This window comes from Perognathus longimembris, chromosome 11 (genome assembly GCF_023159225.1).
Source record: "Perognathus longimembris pacificus isolate PPM17 chromosome 11, ASM2315922v1, whole genome shotgun sequence".
Taxonomy (NCBI): domain Eukaryota; kingdom Metazoa; phylum Chordata; class Mammalia; order Rodentia; family Heteromyidae; genus Perognathus; species Perognathus longimembris.
The window spans coordinates 63,713,925-63,741,599 of NC_063171.1; the positions used below are offsets into that span (position 1 = coordinate 63,713,925).

Consider the following 27,675-nt stretch of genomic DNA (forward strand, 5'->3'; position numbering starts at 1 on the left):
TTACCCATCTCTCCCCTACCTGTCCTTTCCCTCACTTTTCTTAACTTTGTAGGATATCCATTGGATTCTTGACTGCATTCTCCCTTCTGTTCCTCTTCATTTCCCTTGACTTCACCCCATCCCTTTTGAGAAACTGCTTCCTGGTATTTTATTTTGCTGAACTTTGGCTTTTCCTTTATAAGGAATTGCACTGTTGGAGTTCTCTCTTGAATCTACCATATTTCATATACTTGCATTCCACCCAACATATTTACTGGTAAGTTTATAAGCTAAATCTAGCTTCCACATATAAGGGAAAGCATGCGTCTTTTGTCTCTCTGGGCCTTAACTTCACTTAGCATAATTTTTCAGGTCTTTCAATTTCTTCACAAATGGAACACTATCATTCTTTCTAATGGGGAGTAAAAGCCAGTTGCACGTATATAGCACACGTTGTTGATCCATTCGTACATTGAGGGGCATCTGGGCTGATTCTCGCCTCAGCTGTGGCGAATAGTGCTGCATTCAACACGATTGTGCTAGTGGCGTTAGTGTATCCTGGTTTGTAATTTGGGGGTAAATGCTCAGAAGTAGAATTACTGGACCTATACGATAGTTTTATGTTTAATATATATATATTTTTTGCCAGTCCTGGGGCAGGGCCTGAGCACTGTCCCTGGCTTCTCTTTGCTCAAGGCTAGCTCTCTGCCACTTGAGCCACAGCGCCCCTTCTGGCCGTTTTCTGTATACGTGGTGCTGGGGAATTGAACCCAGGGCTTCATGTATATGAGGCAAATACGCTTGTCACTAGGCCATATCCTCAGCCCCTTATGTTTAATTTTTTTGAGGAACCTCCACATTGCTTTCAAGAGTGGCTGAACTAGCTTACCTTCCCACCAACAGTGTACCTTTGTTTTATTCATAAGTTGTTTAATTCATAAGTTGAGGCATTTCGTAAAATAACCAATGTTAGAAATTGAAGATTCAGTCTGCACACTCTACATATAGGAGACTACAAAATAATCCTGCAAATGGGATTTGCACCCCATCTGTGTCTTTCACTGGCTGAAGCATCCAGTAGCTTCCAGGTGGAAATCATGGCCCCACCTCCGGATATGACAAAGAGCCTTTGATTACCTGGTAGGGGCTGTGACTTGTCATGGGAGGAGTGTATCTTTTTGATATGGACTTGTCTGTCTACGTACCATAGGCTTGGAATTTTCCGCTTTTGAAAGTAAATTTTTTTTTTCTTTTTTGCACAGGTTTAGGTCACTTTTGCAAAGTATCTGTGTTATTCTGGTGACGGAAATTCCAGAGACTGTTCATGTATGGTCATCATAACAATTTTAACTGAAATAAATCAATATTAGCTAGAAAGACTATTTACTTAAATAATTTGTTGGGGGACACTTAAGGATTAAGCCTAATTAGTCTGAATTGTTTTTATTTAAAATTTGGCTTGGATAAATAATATATTGATATATTAAATTTTATCTTGGAGAATTTGTCAAACTATATATTCTTAGTGCTAAGTATTTTTCAAGCACTATATTTTCATTATGACTCCCATTGCTTTTTTTTTTTAACAGAAATTTCGTATAAATAAGTAGTTTTGGTAAATGATACCGTTAAGACTTAATTGACCAATAAACCTGTTATTGGCACTGGATCAGCCTTACAAGAAACACTAACGTGAATTTTTGAAGTTGAAACAAAAAGATGCTAAACAACGTAAAGGCAAATGAAAATGTAAATCTCGCTGCTGAAGGCAATTAGAAAGACAAGCATAAAGAATGTAGTGTCATGATGTCATGTAAACGATTACTAGTAACAGACCAAGGCAAAAATAATGACAACTAGTTGTTTATGACAACAGGAAACAGCAAGGTGACACAGCACGCGTTTATGTGGGAGACGTGGAGGGGAAGTTCATACATTGCTCTTTGCCCCCAGTTCCTGGCAGGATACCCAAACTCGAGGGATGCCCTGACCTCACGAAGATCAAAAGGACCATAGAAGAATATCATGAGCAATGGTGTGTGCTAACAGATTGGACAAAATAAAAATGGATACACTTCTAATTTAAAATTCGAATACCTTTAGAAGCAAAGCAATCATGAGGCTTTAGATAGAGGGTGTCCCATAGAGATGGGAATGATGGAAGGGTAGCGTGGTCACTCACTAGCAGGGTAGAGGGGGAACCTTTAAGAAGTGGAGACTGAACAAAGCATGAGGACTCCACCCTCAGAATCCGTGTGGATTGGTACTGAGCTTGCTGCATGGGTTGGTTGAGGCTCACAGTCCCTCCAAGAACGGGTTATAAAAGACCAAACACAGCCCCTCTCCCGTCTTGCTCTTTTTTTTTTTTTTTTTTTGGCCAGTCCTGGGCCTTGGACTCAGGGCCCGAGCACCGTCCCTGGCTTCTTCCCGCTCAAGGCCAGCACTCCGCCACTTGAGCCACAGCGCCGCTTCTGGCCGTTTTCTGTATATGTGGTGCTGGGGAATCGAACCTAGGGCCTCGTGTATCTGAGGCAGGCACTCTTGCCACTAGGCTATATCCCCAGCCCCCCGTCTTGCTCTTATTTAACGGTGGGATTAAAACAAAAAGGACAGGGGGGCTGGGGATATAGCCTAGTGGCAAGAGTGCCTGCCTCGGATACACGAGGCCCTAGATTCGATTCCCCAGCACCACATATACAGAAAACGGCCAGAAGCGGCGCTGTGGCTCAAGTGGCAGAGTGCTAGCCTTGAGCAAAAAAAAAAAAAAAAAAAAAAGAAGCCAGGGACAGTGCTCAGGCCCTGAGTCCAAGGCCCAGGACTGGCCAAAAAACAAAACAAAACAAAAAGGATAAAGCCCACTTCAGTAGTATACATAATAGTCCACATATGGAGACCATCTAATGTCCATGGAGATGGGCGAATCAATAAGAGAACAATACATACCTATAGTGACTTATTTATGACCACATAAATATTTGGCCTTGGATTATGTTGCTTGAAATGAGCAGATAAAATTCTCGTCCTCTCCCATGTGCTCTTGTAAATAGTCAACCGAGCAGAGTGGCCCGAAGGTGCCATTGCCTGGGGAAATGGCTGGGTGGAGCATGGGAACCGAGAGGTAGTGGTCAAAAGATACAAACTTCCCATTATGCAAAGTACAAAATGCCTGGAGATACTTGACCCCTTAAACTACCCGTTAAACCATTGAAGCATTTAAGAGATCATAGCATCCTATCAATGGCAGAATCCAAGAGAGGCTCTGTTCCAAAGTTTTCAAGTAAGAATACTTCTGAAAATAAGCAGATAGCCTATGATTTTCTTGGAGTAAGTCACCCATTGTTTTTAATGATCAGTAGTGTGGATTAACAATTAGTGGCACGACCACAGAATAGAATACGATTAGAAAAGAACTGTTTTCCAAATCTCCAAATATGGATGAAGGTGAGAAGCAAGAATCAGACAAAAGAACCCAGGCATAAAAGAAAATCAACTGTGATGCCATTTGCAGTCAGGCAAAACGAACGCATGCTGTTGTCAGTAGGAGAATGGTTGTCACCGGGTGTCATCGAAGATGCTGTAGTACTTGCTTTCTTGTTCCTAGTTCTGAGTTCTGGATTCATGGATATTTTCACGTTGTGAGCATTTATTGATACATACATTTAGAGTATACACACTTCTGGAAGTTTCATTTGAGGGAAACAAGATACAATCCGAACTATGGACTTGCCTCAGGTGGTTTCTCATAAAAAGGCCACTGATGGGGCTGTCTGTCTCTTTCCACTTAGTGTAAGGTTAAATTCTTATGTGTTCCATATGGCTTCCTTTTTTTTTTTTTGGCCAGTCCTGGGGCTTGGACTCAGGGCCTGAGCACTGTCCCTGGCTTCTTCTTGCTCAAGGCTAGCACTCTGCCACTTGAGCCACAGCGCCCCTTCTGGCCGTTTTCTGTATATGTGGTGCTGGGTAATCGAACCCAGGGCCTCATGTATATGAGGCAAGCACTCTTGCCACTAGGCCATATCCCCAGCCCCCATATGGCTTCTTAATAATTCCCATCTAGCATTGCTTGCCCGTTAGGTCTTCCCGGGCTGCAATCCAGGACACAGCCTACCTTAACACCGGATGTCCAACATTTTATGCTCCTAAGTTCATCTGTTCCCTTGGTCAATGGCCAGGTGAACTTCACTCTGTGAACTTACATTTAGGAATCTGGGTTGAAAATCCCCCTTGTTTATTAGGCAGCATGTATGAATTATTTGTGCTCAGCTACTGCTGCCTTCCTGGCTGGCATGTTCTTGCATGACCATGGTGTGCAAGTCATGTCAATTCATACAGCTGTGTTATTTTGACACTACTGGAAAATATTTTAAGTGCAATGTGAGGCCTGTCCCCAAGGGACTTGGACAGATGTTGTCAATTATTAACATCTTCTTCAGGAGACATAGTGTGTACACGATGACCAGCCTCTGGCTGCTTTGGAGTTGTTAAAATCTTTATGAAACTTACCGCTGAAGATGAGGTGGAAGGATTTGGTGTTTGTTATTATATTGATGATCTCGGGAGAAATCTGTGCAGAAGGTAAAATTAATTGTTAACAATCCCCCTGCTAATATTCTTTCACCTTGAATTTTGATCTAATCTTTTGTTTTGATGTGTCAGTTTTATAGCAAGCATTGTATAAATGTCACTTGTTTTATATAAGTGTAGACAGACTTTTTTTTTCCCTGTGGGAAGATTTAGTGTAATGTTCTTACAGTTGCATAACTTAGAACAACGCAACAAAGTCTGCTTATTTCTCTAAGATTGGGGACACAGACGGCAGGACCGAAAATACTTTAAAATGTTCTGGTTTACAATGTGTTAGTTTAGAAGTTACATTTGTACTTGAGAACTTTATGAAAAACCCATTCTTCACATGAACAAAATGTGTATGATTTCACTTCTGTGCTCAGAAGGTAAAGGTTTAATGCGAGGGATTTGCCAGAGAACCAAACATGAGCCAGATTTTCTCCATTTGATACTGTGACTTTTATCTTCGTGATTTATTCATGGAACACTTTTGAGAGAGAAATGTGATCTATTAATGATTTTGTCTGGGCAACATTATTCCTAAGAACTGTCCGGATAAATCAATACTTGTGGATTTCCTAATGACTAGAAATCTACAGAGGCAGAGTTCCTAGTGTGGAAGATGGGGGTGAGAATGGAAGGTTGGCGGGGTGTTGGTGTGTGCTAATGGGAAAGTTACCAGTGTAATTAGACCGAAGGGTTAGGGCGCGCTGCACAGGGCAGACTCTCAGCACCCTGCAAGACGGAAGATGGGGCCCGGGGAAGCAGGAAACCACGGCCGCACCGCTCTTCTGAAAGGAACACCCCGGGAATGTATTGATCCAAAATGTCCTGTAAGTTACAATTGCCTTGTAGTTGAACAATGCTTCCAATTTTCCACTCAAAATGTCTGCAGTCATAATGAAAGTGAACTAAAACTTGTCTCCTTTGGTGTGTTTAAATCTCTGTTTGGATAATTGGTACATGAGGAAAATTGTTAAGTTATTTTTCTTATCTAGATCGGGAAATACCCACTGGGATCTTTGCCTATTATCTATGTTGCGGTGACTTTGAAGAATTCTAGCTAATTTCTGATTAGGGGGTAGGATCTCATTCCACACGAGCAAAACAAGTGAGCTGCTTGTACACACTGGCACTGGACTCGTATTCCCGGACCTTCCCCAGCCTCCACTGAGGATCTCGGGGGCAGGAGTCCTCCGTGCCTGGGCCTCTCATTTTCTGGCATGCATTCGGATGTGGCCAGGGAAAGCCTTGGAGTTCACTTTATTCATACAATTCCTCTCTTTATTCCTCATCTTTGTGCCACTGTTCCCATTGCAGTCTCTGCATATGTTACCCACGTAGGTATCTTTGTAAATACGTCTTGTTTTGCTCGTAAGCTTTATACCCTCACATTGATGAGAACATTCTGGAGATTTTAACTTATTGTTTCATTTTACTTGCTGCTGTTAGTCAACATATTCCCACTTTGCTATTTTCCTTCTTTGTGGCTTTTAACTGCTGCGTAGTATTTCGTTTATTTTGCTCATCTGCTCTTTGAATACTGGGTACTTAGTTGCTCTAACTCACCACACTTCTGAACATGATATATAATCGCTTTCTGCCCCTGGGAGAATGTCACTCATGAGTGGGAATGCTGGGTCGTGCTTAGATTTGGTTGCTCCGAGTGCAAGGTGAAGGAGCTTTGCAGAACAGCGGTGTGCAATCCAATGTGTGTTGTCTTCGAAAGAGGACGCGGATTGTGGCTCCCTGCCTCCTTACCAGCGCCACGTCTTATCTGCGTTCATGCTTGTTGGAAAGCTGCTCATAAAGTAGTACCTCATTTTTTCGTGTGTGTTCTGGGGCTTACTGAACACTGTCAGTAAGCTGTCCCTTAGCTTTTTCACTCAAAGTTGGTGCTCTACCACTTGAGCCACAGCTCTACTTCTGCCTTTTTGCTAGAGATAAGAGCCTCTGCCTCTTTTCTTCCTGGGCTGGCTTTGACATGTGATCCTCACATCGCATCCTCTAAGTAGGATTATAGGCAGGAGCCTGTCTAATAATATCTCATTTTTATTGATGGAAATTCTCTTCATTGTATTAAGTTCCATCTCTTCAGACACTTGTTGAGACTTCTGTGATTTCCTCATTTATATCTGGTTAGCTCTCGCCTTTGCCTTCTATCTTTTGAGACCTGCTTTGTGGGAACTCTGAACACCAAATTTTGACTTATTCATTTTAGACATTGCAAATTTCTTCTTTCAAAACGCAATGTGTGTGTGTGTGTGTTTTGTCGGTAACGACTGTCATAGAAAATATGTCCTTAATCAGATATAATCAAATGTGTTAACTTTTGCTTCCTACTGTCTGCGTTTTTCCTGTACCTCTGAATCCTACAGTGTGATTGGAGCTCTGGAAATGTGTGTGATGGGGTCTTTCTGTCCCAAAGTATGAATTGTAAGATTATATTTATATACTATATGTTGTTTAGGATTATATTTGACTGTGCTGAGTATTCTTCGGCTAGGACCATTCTGGTCTGCTGTTTCTCACAATGAAGAGGCTCTATGTACATTAAGTATTATGCTTTCATGTATAACATATCTATTCTCTTCTTTTATAGCCTCCTTTTTTTCTGTCACCCATATTTTCCACTACCTATGTAAAGGTATTTATTTTGCACATTTGCAATTCTCCACTTGTGTGTTAAACTTGCTTGACTTGATATTGTCCAGCTTGCTGATGATTCTCTTTCACTGTGGCGGGGATCCATCCTCCTGTTGCCTATTAATTTCCCTCCTTCCGCACCTGCCTGACAGGAAGTGTGCCCCTGGGGGGGGTGGGGAGGGCGGCCCGAGGCAGAGTCTTGGAAGCCACACCTAGGACTGAGGGGCCTTTGCTGCCCCACTTTATCCAGCAGCAGCAACTGTCAGGGCAGGGCCTGCACCTCCGTCATTCGCGGCCACGGTTGCAGGGCGTCCTCTGTGAATTCCCTGGGTATGGAGAGGGGGACGAATTCTCATGGGATGGGGGGCGGTCCTGGGCACAACCTCTGCGTCCACACTACACCAGACGCTGCTCGTGGGTGATGCACGTTTCCTCCCTCCTTTGCCAACACTATCATGGCTCTGTGCGTCAGGACGGCGAGGTTAGGCACTGAGGAAACCAGCTCCAGCTTGCTTCTACCCGGATACTTGATTTCTTCTCCACACAACTCCTGGAGACTGTCCCAAGTAACTTTCTCTTCCGCGTAGTTAGCATTTCAAGATTGCCAACCTGAAAATAGATTAGCAAGATAGACACCTGTGATACAACGTGCAGAAAATTTTAAAAAACCATGTATTTCTATGTATCCAATCGGATACCACCCTGCTCAAGATGTAGAACATGAATAGCACCCCAGAAACCGTCTAACTGTTTTCTATAAGGTACTACATGAAGCATGTCCCATTCTGACTTCTTTTCCCAGGAGTTAGTTTATTCTTTGTAAAAGTTAAATGACTCGTGTTTCTGGCTCTTTCCATTTGATCCTGTGTTTGGGAGATTCATCACAGATACATACATGTGTGCTTGTCCACAATATTCTATTATGTGCCCCATCTAAATGCTGTCTGCTTTTTTTCTATCATTAAAGGGCACTTAAATTACTTCCACTTTAGGGGAGCACACAAATAGCAGTAGTATGAAGGTTGTATTACATACCTGGATGCTAATATGTATTTCTATTGAATAATACAGGGTATATGTTATGCTTCAATAAACATCACAAATGTATTTTTTTTCATTATACCAATTTATGTTCTGATTTGTAGCAGTGTGAGGTCCTCTTTCACAATCTTCCCTTGTCAGGAAGAGCTACTCTCCTCATTTCAGCAACCCTACTAGATTTTCATTCCGATCACATGGTGATTTAAATTTATACCTCCCTGGTGTCTAAGGTTAAATATGATTTCTGACCACTTAGCTATGTGTTTGTTAAGTTCTCGTTCAAATCACTTATCACTTGATATTATATATCAGACTAAAAATATATAAATATGTAGTATAGTATAGAATATAAATATATATTTAAGCTTACATTAATACATGCTTTTGTTCTGGTACTAGAGTTTCAACTCAGGGTCTTGCACTTGCTGTTCCTAGACATTTAAACATCTTCCCCTAATCCTTTCCATTTTTCATTATTTTTCAAATAGCATCTCAAGTTTATACCTAGGCCAGCTTGGATCGAGATTCTCTTATTTATGTTTCCTGCACAGCTGAGATGGTAGATGTGAGCCACGGGACCCGGCTTCCCCTAGATTTTAAGAAATAAGGGAAGGAAAAAAAAGAATGTAAAATATTTTCATAGGTTGAATCAAATAAAATATATTATCAGTGTGGATCCCAACTGCCTCTCTTGTGTGCTTTTACCGTTCACGGTGTGTCTGAGGCAGTATAGTATGCTCTGCCCTGCTGTAGAGCTAGAAATGCCTTCGGTTTTATCTTGACTAGCAGGGTTGTTTAAAGGTGCTAGCCAATTGTGGGGTGGGGGGTGGGGGGATTGAGTGTCAGGACACCACTTTTAAAAGTTTAGGTAATCAACTAAATATAAGTCGAATGTCCGGAAATAAGACTATGTCATTGCTTGATCCTAAGTTTCGTGGTTCTAGATTTGTTTTCCTCCTTTCATCTTCCGTTTTATTCATTCCAGAGAAACACTGTGATTTTCCAACTGTGGAACATGGAAGGATCGCCCAATATTATTACACTTTCAAAACCTTTTACTTTCCCATGAGCCTAGGCAAAAAGTTGGCTTTCTTCTGCTTGGCTGGCTATACAACTGAGGATGGAAAGCAAGAAGCGAGAACCAGGTGTACAGCCGAAGGCTGGGCGCCGCCGCCCAGGTGCTTGCGTAAGTGCACGCTTTGTCCTCGCGGTGCTGCAGAGCCTGGCGCAGCTCCATGCAAGCAACTGCCATGTCTATACAACGCAGAACACCATAAACCCCCTGGGAGATAAAGTCAACCAATAGAGTAATTTTTGGAAAATCTGAAATTCCGTAAATAATGTATTACAGTTGTTTTGAACAGAACCCTGGGAAGGGACTAAGAATAGTAAGGACCTTTCATGTTTTTACATGGCAAGTGACAGGCGGGGCATGGGAGTCCCTTACGCAATGAGGAATCGCCTCCATGCTTTATTTTGCGTAGGAAGCCAGAGTAACTGCTAACAACATGGCCTCCACCAGGGCAAGATTGTTAACTCCAGTGTTTCATCACTTGCAAACGCCTCAGTCCTTTGTACGCCAACTTCTCTTACACTATCTGTGGAAAATTTTGTTCCACTTCGTGAGAAAGAGTTGTAATGGGCTGTTTGGCCTATTATTTCAGGTTAACGAATGCTGTAATGACAGTATTAATCAGCTTTCTCTGGTTCACCTGAATGCTGTTGGGCTAAGAAGTCTCTAGTACAAAGTATGGTCCATATAGTCTACTAAACAATTACCTAAACATTCATACTCCATGAATGTTTACTCATTAGATATACCTAGTCATTCCAGGACTTCAAGACAAACCATATTTAGTCATTCATTTTCCTTCACATAGAGCAAAGATTAATCAATAAATCTCATTGATATCTAGAACATAGAGATATCAACTCTCTGTAGAGATAAAACACTAAAAAGGCTAGCTGGGTGGTGTAATGGTGAGGATAAAACCTGGCAGTCACACTGATAGCCTGCGGGCCTAGCTCCCCTGCTGGAGACGTGACAGAAGCATTCTGGATTGGCCTTCCTCCTACATAACACTGGCTGACGCGGCTCCAGGGAGGGAAAGTGACACACAGCAAGTACTAAATGTATTTAAGCTAATGTTAACCTTGGACCAAGCTCTCAATACTTCCACAATGGTTTGTTATGAAGGTCTAGTAATATGGCTAATGAAAATTACAGAGCTGCAGCTGGGTATGGGTGGTTCATGCCTATAATCCTAGCGACTCAGGTGGTTGAGATATGAGGACAGCAGTCCAATGCCAGCCCAGGTGGGAAAGTCTGTGAGGCTCTTATCTCCAAGTAATCAGCAAGAAGCTACAAGTGGAACTAGGGCTCAAGTGGTAGAGCACTAGTCTTTTTTTTTTTTTTTTTTTGCCAGTCCTGGGGCTTGGACTCAGGGCCTGAGCACTGTCCCTGGCTTCTTTTTGCTCAAGGCTAGCACTCTGCCACTTGAGCCACAGCGCCACTTCTTGCCATTTTCTGTGTATGTGGTATTGGGGAATTGAACTCAGGGCTTCATGTATAAGAGGCAGGCACTCTTGCCACTAGGCCATATCCCCAGCCCAGAGCACTACTCTTGAATGAAGAAATTCAGGAACAATGCCCAGGTCCTGAGTTCAAGCCCCAGGACCAGTATACAAATTACCACCCCCCACCCCACATACAATTAGCTTCACAGAATGCTAAGATGATTTCATTTTCTAGCACATTCAGGCTACAAGTGTTGACTAAGAAAAGCATCATTGTACTCTCAAAGGATTTGAGGAGTAAATTTAACCACAGTTTACAAGGGCTGAGAACTGCCTGGAGAAGTATGTGATTCCAAAGTATTGGCCAAAAGAACAGTTTTCATATTAAGAAAAGGTATTTGAAGGACTATGTAGCACCTGTTACCTAGGTATATGTTTCTATTGCTTTATCAAACACAGTAGATTAATACTAATTAGAAGGTAGATGCAGAAGAAATCCCTTCTTTCATCATAAGTGACAATTAGGTGAAGATGTGTTTTCTGAAAGATGGGTTAAGGATAGGAATGACTGTGAAAACTGAAATCTATAAATACAAAGCAAGCCAACATCAAACGGAATCTATTGCCAAAGGAATTTTATGCAGCATGTGCTAAGATATTTCTGAAATTCAATCAAGGAATTGTAGAGTCGAAGGATTTATCTCTCTCCATCAAATTCCAGCTATGTTTCCTATGAACTGCACCTTAGTCTTAATTTTACCATGTAGTAAAATACAAGCTTATTTTTTTCATTATGTTAAAGAATTGCATTTTTTCCCATAGGAAAATGCACTAAGCCTGACCTGAAAAATGGTTACATTTCTGATGTGAAAGTCTTGTACAAAATTCAAGAGGCTATGCGTTATGGCTGTGCTTCAGGATACAAAACCACGAGCGGGAAGGACGAAGAAGAGGTTCAGTGTCTTGTTGATGGATGGTCTTCTCCACCAAGCTGCAGGAAGGAGCACGGTGTGTGTGTGTGTGTGTGTGTGTGTGTGTGTGTGTGTGTGTGTGTGTGTATCATTTCCTAGCACTGAGAAAAGGAGATTTTTATAGCTGCTTCTGCCTTTCACAGATAGGATTTTTATTTCATATAATTCATTTTTCATGAGGTCTGCAAGTTGATGTTAGTTTTTTTTTCCTCAAATGTCTAAAGTTTTCTTAATCTTTACATTCTCAACACCTATAACACATACCCTCTCCAGTAATTTCCTTTGGCCTAATAAGGAAAGACTGAAATGGAATAAAATTCAATTATTAATAAACATTTCCTTCGCAGTATCTTGTTAACATGTGGTAAATTGTCTCGATGGCAAGACTCCACAGATGGAAGGTGATGGACAAGTTGTTGTGTCATGAGACTTCCTTTGAGTTGTGGCTTTTGGTCAGGACAGTGGAGCAGAATGTGAGGAGAAGACCTGACACTTCACAGGGAGGAGGACAAAGAGAATAAAGACGCAAAGGCAAACCTGGACTGCGTTCATGATTTGGCTGAGAATTGATTTTGCTCTTAATTGAAAAAGTCATGTTGAGATTTCTTTTTACCAGGCTAGGTTACTGAGGACATTTATAAAATAACAACTCACCTCTTCTTTTAGAAACGTGTTTGGCCCCTGAACTGCACAATGGAAATTATTCCACAGCACAGAGAACATTCAACGTGAAGGACAAAGTGCAGTATGAATGCGCTGCGGGCTTCTACACGGCCGGAGGGAAACAGGCCGAGGAGGTGGAATGTCTCTCCCACGGATGGGCCCAAACCCCGCAGTGCACTCGTGAGTCCGCAGCTATCCCCCGCCCCCCGAAGAAATCCACCTCGTCTCGAAGTGCAAGTCAATCACCACACTAGTAATGTCTCCCCACCCCATCCCCTTTTGTTGGCTTTAATTTTAATTATAGGCTTTAATCATTTAATTCTCTCAAGCAGGAAATCCCATAATTAAAATAAACTTAATGGCATTTAGTACATATATCACATAACCCCATAAGCTTATTAATTTTTTGCAATTTTTATGAAACTATACAAGGGGGGATTTCATTGTGGAGTTTCAATGCATATGTCCCAACCAATATTGCCCCCTCGATCTCTTTCCCATATCTCCTTCCCTGTTCCTAATAGGATTTAAACAGGTTTCACTGTACTATTTTCCTATGTGTCGACGCACTTGACTCTATCTATGTATTCTCTCACCCTCTTTAGCCCAGCCCCCTCTTGTTGATACACATAGCCCTGACTTTCCTCTGCCCTCTTCCATCCTCCATTGAGCCGCTGCTTTTGTTGAGATCCTTTAGGTTCATTTCTCATATCGTTGCAGTGTGTCTCGGTGAGTTAAAAACAGACGAAGGCAAATGCATTAGTGTTTGTTCCAGACACAGGAAAAAATAGTGAATTTTTGTTCCAGATGGAAAAAAATAAACATAACTTGGTGTTTTTCTCTATTTTTTTTTTTGTCTTTTAGGATTAACATGCTCCTCTCTAAGATTAATAGAAAATGGCTATTTTCATCCCGTGAAGCAAACCTATGAGGAAGGAGATGTAGTTCAGTTTTTCTGTCATGAAAACTACTATCTAAGTGGATCTGATTTAATTCAGTGCTATGCATTTGGCTGGTACCCAGAATCTCCTGTATGTGAAGGTAACATGTTTAAAGTTCATGTCTAGACAAGGTGGCTCATAGCTCAATCAGCTTTAATTTCTGTGAGCTCTGAAAAAAACACGTCTGTGCTGATAAACCTGCAGTTTATGTACTGTTCTTAAGATTAACTGTGATCTTTGACATCAGTTCTGTATTTCAGCGATCTTTAGTTATTGCACTTAAAACACTTTAAAGCTCTGTAATGTTTTAAAATCTATATTATAAATTTAAAAATCTTTTATTACCACTAATAACTTTTTTTCCACTGGTAATGGCCAGTGAAACTGGTTCATTTCCCAATGCCCTCAGCTTGGGAGCAACACTTTCTTCATTAGCCGTAAATTGCTGATGTGACATTTTACTCACATACACAGACACACACAGCACACGCACACACACACGCACACACACACACCCTCCCATTGTGATTTTCTCCCTTTGGAGACTCCCAATTGGGTGCTTTGCTTCTTGCAAACCAGTGGGGAAAGGGTCCATCGGCAAAGATAGCTTGACAAATGCATGCTGCAAAATTGTGTATTCATCATGACACACGGATCCGTCATCGTGTGTGTGTGCGCGCGTGTGTAAGAGCAAACCACATTCCCCCCTGTTGACCCGGGAGGTGGACGTGTGCCAGGTCTTGGACGCTCCTGGGCCGCGCACGCGCTCACCGAACCGCCACCCTGGCTTGCGATGAACGGCACGACTGAGCCGGCTGTTATTGCTCTGGAAGGAAGAAGAAATCGATGTCCCCCTCCGCCCGTGCCTCTCAATTCCAAAACCCAGACGTTCTCCACGACCTACCGCCATGGAGAAGTCGTTCACGTCGAGTGCGAGCTCGGCTTTGAGATGCGGGGGTCGGGAGACCTGCGCTGCGAGCACGGCAAGTGGACGGAGCCCCCGACGTGTGCTGGTTGGTGAGGGCCACTTAGCTCTGGCCACCGCCCTTGGTGCCCCGTGTGCCCTGCAGCTGGGGGGGGGCCCTTGGTGCCCCGTGTGCCCTGCAGCTTGGGGGGGGCCCTTGGTGCCCCGCGTGCCCTGCAGCTTGGGGGGCCCTTGGTGCCCCGTGTGCCCTGCAGCCGGGGGCTCCTTGCTTGTCTTGCAGAGGAGGAGCGGGTGGCGTGCGGGGAGCCGCCGGTGGTGGAGAATGGCGGCGCGGCGAGCCCGCGTGCCGGGCCCTACGCCAGCGGGGACCGAGTGGCGATCCGGTGCGAGCGCGGCTTCCACCTGCGCGGGCCCGCGGACGTGACCTGCCGCCGGGGGCAGTGGACGGCCCCGCCGGAGTGTGTCGGTGCGTGCGCCGCCCTGGGCGTCCGAGGACCCGCGCGTGGGGCGCGGGCTGGGGGTCCGGGCCGCGGGGCTGGGGGCCTAGGGCGCGGGCTGGGGGCCCAGGGGGCGGGGCTGGGGCCTAGGGCGCGGGCTGGGGGTGCAGGGGGCGGGGCTGGGGCCTAGGGCGCGGGCTGGGGGCGTAGGGCGCGGGCTGGGGGCCCAGGGCGCGGGCTGGGGGCGTAGGGCGCGGGCTGGGGGCGTAGGGCGCGGGCTGGGGGCCCAGGGAGCGGGGCTGGGGCCTAGGGTGCGGGGCTGGGGGTCCAGGGAGCGGGGTTGGGGGTCCGGGCCGCGGGGCTGGGGGCCCGGGACGCGGGGCTGGGGGTCCAGGCCGCGGGGCTGGGGGCCCAGGGCGCGGGCGGGGCTGGGGGCCCAGGGCGCGGGGCTTGGGGTCCAGGTCGCAGGGCTGGGGCCTAGGGCGCGGGCTGGGGGCCTAGGGAGCGGGGCTGGGGCCTAGGGCGCGGGCGGGGCTGGGGGCCCAGGGCCCGGGGCTTGGGGTCCAGGCCGCGGGGCTGGGGCCTAGGGCGCGGGCTGGGGGCCCAGGGAGCGGGGCTGGGGGCCCGAGGCGCGGGCTGGGAGTCCAGGGCGCGGGGCTGGGGCCTAGGGCGTGAGCGCTAAGAAGGCTCCCCTGGAGACGAGGTCTGGACAGGCGGGGCCTGGGACCATGCCGGTGTGTGTGGGGGGGTACCCCTGGCCTCGGGGTACACCCCGCGTTCTTCCCCGCCCCGCCCCTTTCTTTGCCTGGTGGAGATGACCCGGGTAAACAGGCACCCCGGGTGCGACCCCGCCGCCCGCCTGCCTGGCTTCCCGATTCGCCATCGCGCGGCGCGGCCAGCTGGCTTGGCCATCGGTGAACGCCGAGGAACAAGGCTGAGGACACAGAGGAAGAGGAAGGTTCTCGAGAGAGAGAGAGAGAGAGAGAGCAGTGGGCATCTCATCCGTGGGCCCACCCAGGACTGAGACGGAAGCAGAGGGGAGGAAGAAGGCAATAGGAGCTCGGCCCTGGCAGCAAGCAGGGGTCGGGGTGGACTCGAACCCTCTGGCTGAAGAACCGTCCTTTCCCTCCCTGTGGAAACATAATTCCCCCCCTCCCCCCAAGCGAGGAGAGAGATCAACGATGAGCCCGGCTCCTTGCCATTTATTATTGCTTTATTAAACACACACACACGCACGCACACACACACACACTCCTGGAGCCGGACATGCCCTCTTCATCTGGGCAGAGCAATCACCTTGGAAAGCCCACGCGTGCCCGTTGCAATCACAGCGGATGCGCAGCGGACGTGGAGGGGGGGGTGGGTGATGGCTGAGGTGGGCGGATTGCGTCGTGGCCTTGGCGCGCGCTCATGTTCATTTGAGATTCATTAACCTCTTTCCTTAGAGCACACTGAGAGCTGCAGGCCTCCGCCGGGGGTCGCGCACGGGGCGGTGGTGGGTGAGGTGCTGGCCAGTTACCCGCCCGGGGCCTCGGTGGAGTACCGGTGCGAGGAGTACTACCTCCTGAGCGGGATCGAGACCTCCCACTGCGAGCTGGGCGCGTGGACCTCGCCCCCCGTGTGCTTGGGTGAGCAGGCCGGGCGGGCGGGCGGCCCTGGCGAGGGTGGGGGGGTGGGGTGGGGGGTGCTGTTCTGGGCTGCTCCTCTTGGGCTTCACAGCCTAGGAAACCATCATCGGGGTGTTGTTTTTGTTTCAGAGCCCTGCACCGTGGATGCGGACAACATGACCAGGAACAACATCGAGATGAAGTGGAAGTACGAGGGGAAAATCCTGCACGGAGACTGGATAGACTTCGTGTGCCGGCCGGGCTACGGCCTGTCTCCATCCAGCACGCCGTCCGAGCTCTCGGTGCAGTGCCGCAGGGGGCAGCTGAGCTACCCTTTCTGCGTTAGGAAAGGTAACTAAGTTTACACCTGTGACCAAGTCACAGCCACGCAACTGTTCATCTATAAATTGGGATTGAGCCAACTTCCCCCCCAGCATGGATACCTAGGATGACACTGTGGACGTGTTTGAATTCCACTGAGTCATTTTCAGGTTCGCTTTAGTCTCTATTATCTTTAGGTAGTTGTCCAAGGGAGTTGCCATTTTTCAAAGCAATGTCTGAATGCACTATATCTTGCGCAATATTACCCCTTCACCCTTCTCACCCAGCCAACCCCCGAGCCCCGTGTCCCCAGCCAACCCCCAAGCCCCGCGTCCCTCATTCTGGGTAATTTTGAAGGATACATAGTGGATTCTCGCCTGAATTTTCCCCCTCTTCTCCTCTGAATTCCACAACCAACCCCTCCCCCCACAATTCATGCACAGGGGGGCAAAGCTGGTTCAATACGTGAATCAATAAGTGCAATACAACATATCAACAGAAGAAAGGTCAAGAACGGTGTGATCATCTCAATAGACACGAAAAAGGCTTTTGACAAGACCCAGCCCTGCTTTATGACAAAAGCTCTGGAGACGTTAGTAATACACAGGACATTCTTCAGTGGAATAAAGGCTGTGTATGGTAAACCTACAGCCAACATTATGCTTGATGCTGAAAAAATTAACATCAATGCCTCTAAAATCAGGAACGGGACAAGGATGCCAACTGTCCCATTCTTCAACATAGCACTAGAATTCCCAGCAAGACCAGAAAGACAAGAGAAAACATAAAGGGGGTCCAAATAAGGCAAGAAGGTGTAAGACTATCTGTTTCTGCACATGACATCATGTTAAACTTAAAGGACCCTATAGACTCCTCCTTCAAGCTACTAGAGCTGATTTAAAACTTTGGCAAGGCAGTAGGGTATAAAATCAATCCGTTAAAATCAGAAGCTTTTCTGTATGCCAACAATGAGAAGATGGAGACTGAAATCAGGAAAGCAACTCCATTTGCAATACATGTGACCTCAAAAAAATCACTTAGGGATTAATTTAATCAGTTTTATAAAAAGAAGAATCAAAAGGCCTTTGAACTATCCTCAGACCATCAAGGGAATAATTAGTCTCATGTCAGCATTCTGCAGCGATGTCAAACATCACCCGCTTCGGGTATGTGGGGACCAGTGTCTCAGAAAGGGCTTGATGCCGAATGACAGATTTTCTTTCATCTCTGGATAGTATAGGGCTTGTTACACTTTAAAAATGTTTTTTTTTTTCCTTTCACAAACGCTTATTTTTTATTTTCATTTTAATTCAACATGTCAGTTTTGAGGGCAATGAACCTTGAGCCATTTCTTCATTCTCCCCAATTATTTTTAATAAGAAATCAAAAGATAGTATAAATGGCTTTAAGAGAGATATCACACGTTCTCAAACTTTGATAGTTATTCATGTGCATTTGAATTTTAGAACATGGAATTCTAATCATCAGAACTAATTGTAAAGTATGACATTATTGTAGAAATACATTATTTTATTAGACAGGCCTGGGGTTTGAACTCAGGGCCTCAGACTTGCAAATGTGAGGTACTCTACCAGTGCTCTACCATTTGAGCCATACATTCAGCCCAACTTTTTGCTGGAGGTGGAATCTTGTGGACTTTTCTCCCCAGCTGTTTTCAAACCTCAGCCATTCAGATCTGAGACTCTTGAGTAGCTAGCATTACAGATGTGAGCCATCTGGGACAAAATACTTTAACAGTTAAAAACTATTTTGAGTACTACCTTAATGGCCTTCGAGACACAGACGTAGTCTTGTTTTATTTCTGCAGCACTTATGAAAACTCTGGATGCTTATAGCAATTCATCATGTACTTTAAACTTGTCTTTGCAGAATCTAAAGGAAGATGTGCATCTCCTCCACTTATTAAAAATGGAGTCATTATTAGTTCAACTGTAAACACTTACGAAAATGGTTCCTCCGTAGAATACAGATGCTTTGAACACCACTTCCTGCAAGGACCGAACGAGGCCCGCTGTGTGGAGGGAGCATGGACCACTCCTCCGCTGTGCTTAGGTTTGTGCACAGAACAGAATACGCTCCAGTCAGGAAGTGAAACAGTGACACACACAGTCAGCTTCCTGTCACGTGTGCCTCGATTATGACACGAACATCATGCTGACCTTGATGTTTTGAAATTATATTTATTAATATTCTTATTTAATCACTGTTTTTTTCATTATTGTCAAAGTGAAGTACAGAGGGATTACAGTTTCAGTACATTTCTTATCCAACTTGTTACCTCCTCCCTCATTTTTCCCCTTCCGCCCCCTCCCCATTTCCCTCTCCCCCACAGGAGTTGTACAGTTGGTTTACGCCATATAGTTTTGTATGTATTGGTGTTGCATTCGTTTGTCTTTTGATCCTTTGTCTCTCGATTTTGGTATTCCCTTTCCCTTCCCTAGTTCCAATACATGTATATGCAGTATCCAGGATACTAAAATCAGTTACCACTGTAACATCAGGGGTAAAACCACAGGAAAAAGATGCAAAAGAAAAAGGCCATAATTTCACATGGCATGTTGAAAATAACAAAGCAATGATATACCATTTGTTTCCATAACTTAAGAGTTCATTTCGCTTAGCATCATCTTAGGTGTTCATATGGATATAGCTATTGAGCTATTGTTAATTACTGTTTTTTTTTTTTTTTTGGCCAGTCCTGGGCTTTGGACTCAGGGCCTGAGCACTGTCCCTGGCTTCTTCCCGCTCAAGGCTAGCACTCTGCCACTTGAGCCACAGCGCTGCTTCTGGCCGTTTTCTGTATATGTGGTGCTGGGGAATCGAACCTAGGGCCTCGTGTATCCGAGGCAGGCACTCTTGCCACTAGGCTATATCCCCAGCCCGTGTTAATTACTGTTTTTGATTTCTCCTCTAGGCTACAAAAAACTAAGGTTCAATTTAGTCTGATAAATATTTACTAAGTGCGAAACACACATCAGATACTGGTTTGGTGTTAGGCAACAAGATGAATGAGCACAGTAGTGTAGCTAAATATGTCAATAATTCCTATTTAGTATGATTGGTGACATTGTAGGAAACGTGAGTACAGCAGGGTGACAAAGGGAAGGTCATGTCAATGTGGTCAATATGGAAAGATGAAGCAAATCAGGCACCGGTGGCTCACGCTTATAATCTTAGCTAATTAGGAGGATGGAATCTAAGGTGTGTAGTTCAAAGCCAGCCCAGGAAGAAAAGTCCCTGATACTCTTATCTCCAATTAACCATGAAGAAATGAAAGAAATAAAGGAAAGAAGGAAGAAAGGAAGGAATTATATATCTATATATATCTGTATATGTGTGTGTGTATCTATATACATATATACATGTATATGTGTATATATATATCCTCTATGTGCATTATTTAGTAGTTTCTTTAAAGTTCTAAGCATTTGGAAAATTTTCTAGTTTTTCTTGTTGACAAACACAGAAGAAACCCATATTCTGAAATACCTTGATATTTGAACTTTGAAATACTTTTATTGTAGAAAAAATCAAATAGGATCCTTGGAAGCCCTAATTCTTTTTCCTTTTTTAATGCATTTGGGAAAGGACACAGGGATGCTCTCAATACCTGTCACTCAAAACATAATGCAGCCTTCCTGTCTCTTAAATGGAATTCGCAAAGAGAGACAACGGATGAACACGTTTAGAGGTGTCAAGTCAACAAGTCTGCCTCAGTTTTGAGAAACTAGCTTATTCCCATATTTTCACAAAACATACCCTACCTAATAATCACTGCTTTGATAGGATACTTCATTTGATATTTCTGGGCAAGAGAAGTGAAAAAGAGCCTAACATTAATCAGTGTCAAGGCCTGTGAAAAATAGTTCTTGTATGTTTGTTAGTTTGTTATCTTTGAAAACCTCATGGCCTAAAACTGTCAAGAGAGACACACTTTCCCTCTATATCCAGGAGCACAGGAGAAGTAAGCGTTCTGGGCTTTGGTAAGTGCATGGGGATAAGAGGGTTGAATATAGTTTCTGACTCAAGTACTAGTTCTGACTCACTAACTTGGCACTCTCCAGGATTTTAAAGCCATTACCAATAGTTGACATACTAATTCCCATGTGATCTTGGTACATCTTATATTCCAAGAGGTATTAAGATTATTTTCTCTTGTTTACTATTTTTTCCCTCCAGAGCCTTGCACGTTATCTTTTGATGAAATGGAAAAGAATAATCTACTCTTGAAATGGGATTTTGACAACAGACCGTTCATTTTCCACGGCGAGTACATTGAGTTTCTCTGTAGGAGAGACACCTTCATCGCCCAGGCATCCGTCATCGGGTCGGAAGTGAGGGTGCAGTGTACCCGAGGGCAGCTGCGGTATCCGAGGTGTGTGGAGAGAGAGAGGTAAGAAGCATCACCGGTAACTCTCCCTTTACATTATCATTCAAAATTGAAACTTCAGAAATACCGTGTTCCACAGTACTGACGTGCTACAGCTACTGGAAAAGAAAAGTAGTCATCTGACTGACACTTGGACAACAGGATAAACAAATCACTTTATTTGCCTGATATTTACCGGTGCAAAGTTTAAATATATCCTGAAGTTTGTTTCTTGAATCACTTTTTTTTTGCACACTTTTTAGTGTGTACATTCTAAGTTTGTGTGTTACAGAGGTTAGGAAATGTACTCATGTAATCTTTGTATTGAGACAGCAGGTTTACAATAATGATAAAAAATGTTATTTATTTCCGGGATCATATTTATGCATAAGTATTTGGAATCTTTTTCTGAAGTGTTTACATGTAGGACAATTTGAGAAATAGGTTTTGTACTACCTGAAAAATAAAAAAGAATCCTATTCTTCAAACAGAATGACATGCACAGAATAAAATGATGTATATCGGGCTGGGGATATGGCCTAGTGGCAAGAGTGCCTGCCTCATATACATGAGGCCCTGGGTTCGATTCTCCAGCACCACATATACAGAAAATGGCCAGAAGTGGCGCTGTGGCTCAAGTGGCAGAGTGCTAGCCTTGAGCAAAAAGAAGCCAGGGACAGTGCTCAGGCCCTGAGTCCAAGCCCCAGGACTGGCCAAAAAAAAAAAAAAAAAAAAAAAAATAAAATAAAATGATGTATATCATTTAATAGGGTCAAATATTGACTTTTGTTCAAATATAATAGAAGATGGAAATTATATTTTATGTTTATCCATGAATTAAGAAAAAATAACTAATTGCAGGGCCTCAGTGGCTCGTATCCGTAATCCCAGCTACACAGAAGGCTGAGATCTGAGGATTGCCATTCAAAACCAGCCTGGGAAGGAAAGTCTTAGAGACTATTATCTCCAATTAACTACCAAAAAAAAAATGGCAATGAGGCTCAAAGTGGTAGAACACTTGCTTTGCTCACAGACAGTGTATAGGCCCTGAATTCAAGAATTCAAAAATCGCACAGACCAGCACAAAAACAAAGCAAAAACAACAACAACTCCATTAACGGCAAAAATGCATTGAGTATGGTTCTAGTACTTGTACAAAATGAACCAACATAATTTACACTTTGTAAAAACTGTTTCCTTTTTTTTTTTGGCCAATCGTGGGGTTTGAACGCTGTTCCTGAGCTACTTTGGCTCAATCTAGCACTCTACCACTTCAGCCACACCACCACTACTGGCTCTTTCTGTGATTAATTGGAAATAAAAGTCTCATGGGTTTTCCTGCCTCAGGCTGGCTTCAAACTGCAATCCTCAGATCTTACCTTCCTCAGTAGCAAGGATGACAGGTGTGAGCCACCAGCACCCAGCTATGTTTGCATATTTTTAACACAGAAAGTTCAAAGGACATGGCATAAAATGTTATTTTTATTTTGACCCTTTCTATATATGTGGTGCTGAGGAATCGAACCCAGGCCTTCATGTATAAGAGGCGAGCACTCTTGCCACTAGGCCATATTCCCAGCCCCTATTTTTATTTTGAATTCTGACAAAATCAAAGTGAAAATTTTTACATGGCGTTTAATGTTTTCAGTATATATTTTGGAGTAAAGAGCTGAGAAAGAAATTACTTAAAAAATGGTGTTAGCATAATAAATGCCATGACATCTGTGGCTGTATTTGCCAATGAATGTGATTGCTTACTGTTGCTGTTACCAAATTCTGAAAGGAATTGTTACATGAAATGCTGAATGGTTAAACTCATAATACGCCCTGGACTATAATTGAGGCTTATTTTAAGAAATTCTCTTTTTTTTTCCATCAAGGATTCTCTCTTATCAACAACCCTTAACGACATAACAATGAATGCCAGCAAGAAGAACAGTATGTCAACACATCATAAAATCCTTTGTAAAATGACTTTCAGTTAAAACACTTACATTTTCACTTGTTTGAAGATTTGAATCCCAATTTCTGTGCTCTGCATTTTCTTTATTTATAAATAAACTCCAAATACTTCATTTCTAGTGTGGATGGGTCAACATGTCACCTGATCTTTAGTACCTCTCTTTCATGTTAAGATTGATCCAAACATCAAAATATTCCAGTTTATTAAAGCCTACTAACTTTATGTCTTCACATACATGTAAAAACTTACATTTACATTTGAATCTACCATTCTCTATTAGTTGTTAGGAGATTTTTATGGTGACTTTTAATCAGCATTGTCAACAGTAAGGAATAGTGGAAATAATGTTATCTTAGGAGATTTACTTTATTAAGTGTGGGAGAGACTGCCCTTCAAACACAAAGTGTTTTCAAAATTAATACTTACTTCACGCTTAATAATCATAGTTCTTACGGGTTGGCGAACTACCTACATGTTCAAAACATCATTAAAGTGACATGGTTAGAGAATGAGAATGACCCTTGACATTTTTATATTTTAGGAGGATTTTCTTTTTCTTTTTTTTTTCCTGGTCCTTGGGCTTGAATTTAGAGCCTGGGTGCTGTCTCTAAGCTTCTTTGGCTCAAGGCTAGTGCTCTACCACTTGAGCCACATCATTATTGGCTTTTTTGAATAGTTTATTGGAGATAAGAGTCTCATGGACCTACCTGTCTGGGCTGGCTTTGAACTGTGATCCTCACAGATTACAGAATCCGGAAGCAGTGGGTCTTATCAGCAAGGTGACAGTTGTATCCAGGCCTGCTGGGCATCAAACAGAAGTACTCGGCTGGGAATATGGCCTAATGGCAAGAGTGCTTGCCTCCTACACATGGAGCTCTCGGTTCGATTCCCCAGCGCCACATATATGGAAAACGGCCAGAAGGGGCGCTGTGGCTCAGGTGGCAGAGTGCTAGCCTTGAGCGGGAAGAAGCCAGGGACGGTGCTCAGGCCCTGAGTCCAAGGCCCAGGACTGGCCAAAAAAAAAAAAACCCCAAAACACAACAGAAGTACTCTTCCCTTCCTGTCTGGAACAGCAGCTGTTTCTGCTCACTCACTGGCATGTGCAGTAGTGCCAGAGGACCGACTGTAGTGTGTGAGTAGTACCTTCTAGATACCAGAGGACCAACTGTGGGCACTACAACTGCACCTTCTCCTCCGGAGCTTTCTGGCTCATCTGTCTCAAGCATGTTTCTTATTGGAATGGTGTTATCCAAGCCTCCAAGTCACAATTCTCTTCTGTTAGGCTGCAAAATAGCTTCCTTTAGAAAGGAAGCCACAGCAGACCCAACTCTGTGGCTCCGTATTAAACACATCAATTTAGACCTGTCTTTGACTTCCTCTTCATTCGATCTGTCTTGCATAATAGCTTTCCATAGTGGATCCCATCGGATTGAAACTTGATTGAAATTGAACATCACTAGGAAAACTCTCATTCATTCTACACCATTCCTCAGTCAGTCCGGTGATGAACGTTGTTTCTATCTCATGACACATGCTAAGTCATGTAGAATTCAGGGGTGAGTCAAATCCATCTCTTTATTTCAAGGAACTCAGAAAACCAACAACTACTTGTGCATTAGAAGAGAAAAACATATTTTAGTGGTTACAAAGTCAAATGTGTAAGATTCCAGGCATAAAACATGGCCGGCGACTGTGGCTTGTTCGTGGCATTGCTGGTGACCTGGATGAATTGCTCTGTGTAACCTGTACTGTTGCTTCTTTGCTTGTGGACCACTGCCTTGTGGGACTGTGTACCGAGTGTGTACCTACTGCTGCCTAGTCTTCTAATCACTTGTTCAATACCCGCTGAACCTTTTATTTTGAGGACTAGGAAAATGATTCTATGGGCAGTATAGCTAAGGGTTTCCTGATTGGAAGTACCAAATACTAAAGATATATCGGTATGCCAAGTCCCATGATGGAAGTAGAGATGGCACAAAGGAAAATACACAGAATTTGAGGTCAGATACACCAAAAGAAGCTGAAAGAAATGGCTGGAAGGGCACAGGAACACTGGAAGAGATCAGCCTAAAAATGCCAGCTTGGTTTTCTTCATTCTCTCAAGTAGGAAGGTTGAATAGGCCAAGGAATAATGTGAGGTACAAAGACACATACACGAGTGTGGAGAGCTCTTCAACAATTTTGATAGTAAGGGGGAGACGCAGGTAAAGGAGGTTTTTAATAGAACAAAGAGGAGGGCTTTGAACATGGGTGCATTCTCTAGAATGAGCTGGGAAAGGAGGACATGGAGAGTCCCTGGGGAATCTTTGCTTAGTAGATTGCAGAAGAGCAAATAGATTCGACCAGAGACCCTCGGTGGGAGATAGGAGTGGATCTGGGCTGTCATGCAGGCTGCGTGGTCAGATGGTTTCTGTGGCTTCTGTGAAAGACAGGATGTCCCCTGCTGAGAATGTGGAGCTGGAGCTGGTGCAGAGATGGGGAGAGAATTTGAAAGAAGCAGCATAATCCAGCAAGGTGATTTGGCAGACTGAAACAGTGTCCTTGTGTCATCACTCCAGTCAGCTGTCTAAGGGGTTGGTGTGGACATGACAATGATGATCATTTTGCTTTAAAGAACATCAGGTTGTAAGGTAATTTTCATTCTGATGGATATGAAAGCACACGTTGCTTAGCTGACGTTCCCATGCGTGTAGTGCAGGGATACTGAGTCGGAGATCAAAGACTCACTAACACGATGCTAACCCTAGGCTATTAAGCTCAGGAGGGCTGCCTAGTTTTGCACAGATGAACCTGAATATTTCAAAGCCAAGTTAAGAATTCATAGATATCTGTCTTTTTCTTCATAAAAAGAGGAAGATCAAAATATTGGAGACATTTTATATAAAAACTCAATTCAGGGGAACTCAGCATATTCCTTCAAGGAAAAGTGGAGAATGGGAAAAGTCTCAAGTCTAACCAAAACTGAGAAGTAGCTTGCTCAGTCTGTTTCTTCTAAAATATAAATGAAAGAGTAATGAGTAGAAAATTTGCAAGGTGTCAGATTCACAGAAAACTTAATTTGTTTTTATGTATTTTCAAATTGGGAAAAGAGGTATTTGGCTCATTAGTTTACTTGTAATTAAGAAGATTATACTATGAGTAGGTATTTTAAAAATTAAAAAATGATAATGTATTTATTGTTTTTGTCAATTATGAAGCCAATCCTTTGACATTGCGAACAATTCTAATAGTATGGATTAAACAGGATATGGAATGGAATTCCTTTTATTCGCTCTAATATCTCAGATCCATTTTCATAGTCCAGAGGCTAATTCTGTATTTTCTCAGATTGATATATACTCTCTCTATATGTCTTTATATACATAAGTGGGATACATATGCATATATATTTGATAACACGTTGTATATATTATTCCTGAACTTGCATTTACACATGAATTATGATAGATCTATCACCATATCAATACTGATTTTCTTCTTTTTGGAAGCACTGAAGTGTGAATATAGGGCCCTGTGCTTGTTAGGTAAGTGCTCTACTTGAGCCATGAGCCTGGCCCTTTATTTTATTTTAGTTTAGTTTATTTCTTTATGATAATGGAAGAGCATTTCATAATCTCGAGATAACAAAATTTACTAATTCTTTAACTGATGTACTTTTCAATTGTTTTAGATCTTCCTTTCTTTCTTTTTCCTTCCTTCCACTCTTGATTCAATCCTTCATTGCTTATAGGTAGAAGTCAAATGGGAAATGCTAAAATGAAATAGAAGAATTCTAAACCTATTTACAAGAACAAATATAAATACAAAAAAGAAGTATCTAAAAATCTAAAATAAGATGATCATAAGAGAAAGGGAGAAAAAGTTTATGAGCTATCTTTATTATCTTTTCAGGTCAGTATAAGTAGAGTTTAACAAAAACACGAATAGAGTATTATTAAAATATGACCATGAGCTGAAGTGCCTGAAAAGCACATTTCTCACATAAAAGAGTAAAGTGGATATAAAAACACCGGCAAAGACAATCTCAAGAACATAAAGATTAAGGAAACTAGGCCAAGGTGTACAAGCACTCCGTAGGTATATCAAACTCCAGAAGAGCTTAGCTTTTCTATTCTGAGAGAAACTAAGAAAATAACCAGAGTACCTTATGGCCCCACCGGCTGCAGTCGTTTGGTAGATCATGAGACAGGCACACATACCTCTTGCCTGTTTCTCAGCAGCTGAAGCATTCCGTCCCCCTGTATGGATAATTTTCTGTGTGCTGTACACTATGTTATGACTATCCAAGTGATCTTTGGCAGAAAAGTATTTGTTATCCATAGGCTAAGTGAAGCAAGCTAGTCTCAGTGGAAAAAGAGACTGTACTATTCCACGTGTATGTGATACCTAATGCTGTCAGGTTTGTGCAAACAGAAAAGGGGAGCTGGCGGAAAGGGAAAAGGTGAGTTCTTGCTTCATGGATCTGGAGTTACATACAGTCTTCTAAAACAAGAAGACTTCTGGATGTGGCTATACAATGATGTGAAGATACTTAATGCAAGTACACTATAAAAACAGGATGGCATACTAAGTCATGTGTATTCTATCAACATTTTAAAATTATATCAGAGCCAGGTGCTGTGCTCTAGTAGTAATAGCAGCTACTTGGGAAGCTGAGAACCTACATATTGTTGTTTGAAGCCAACCCAGGAAAAGTTTCCAAGACTCT

General features: G+C 43.5%; 1 protein-coding gene across 1 annotated transcript; it reads left to right on the forward strand.

Annotated features, from left to right (window-relative positions):
* Window positions 1-4,423: 4,423 nt before the first annotated feature.
* LOC125359350 (coagulation factor XIII B chain-like) lies at window positions 4,424-23,083 on the forward strand. The gene is made up of 12 exons (XM_048357049.1): window positions 4,424-4,554; window positions 9,218-9,418; window positions 11,572-11,757; window positions 12,387-12,563; window positions 13,248-13,424; window positions 14,158-14,337; window positions 14,530-14,715; window positions 16,132-16,314; window positions 16,444-16,644; window positions 18,505-18,687; window positions 20,815-21,028; window positions 22,885-23,083. Exons 1-12 carry the CDS (start codon window positions 4,491-4,493, stop codon window positions 22,916-22,918), a joined length of 1,986 nt encoding a protein of 661 aa, XP_048213006.1. The 5' UTR covers window positions 4,424-4,490; the 3' UTR covers window positions 22,919-23,083.
* The last annotated feature ends 4,592 nt before the right edge of the window (window positions 23,084-27,675 follow it).

What these genes read in the sequence shown, in the direction of transcription:
- LOC125359350 (XM_048357049.1), top strand. Translation starts at nt 4,491, where the DNA reads ATGAGGTGGAAGGATTTGGTGTTTGTTATTATATTGATGATCTCGGGA. An exon ending in GCCGCCGCCCAGGTGCTTGC is followed by an intron (nt 9,419 to 11,571) that starts GTAAGTGCACGC and finishes TTTTTCCCATAG; the next exon opens with GAAAATGCACTAAGCCTGAC. An exon ending in GGCCCCGCCGGAGTGTGTCG is followed by an intron (nt 14,716 to 16,131) that starts GTGCGTGCGCCG and finishes CTCTTTCCTTAG; the next exon opens with AGCACACTGAGAGCTGCAGG.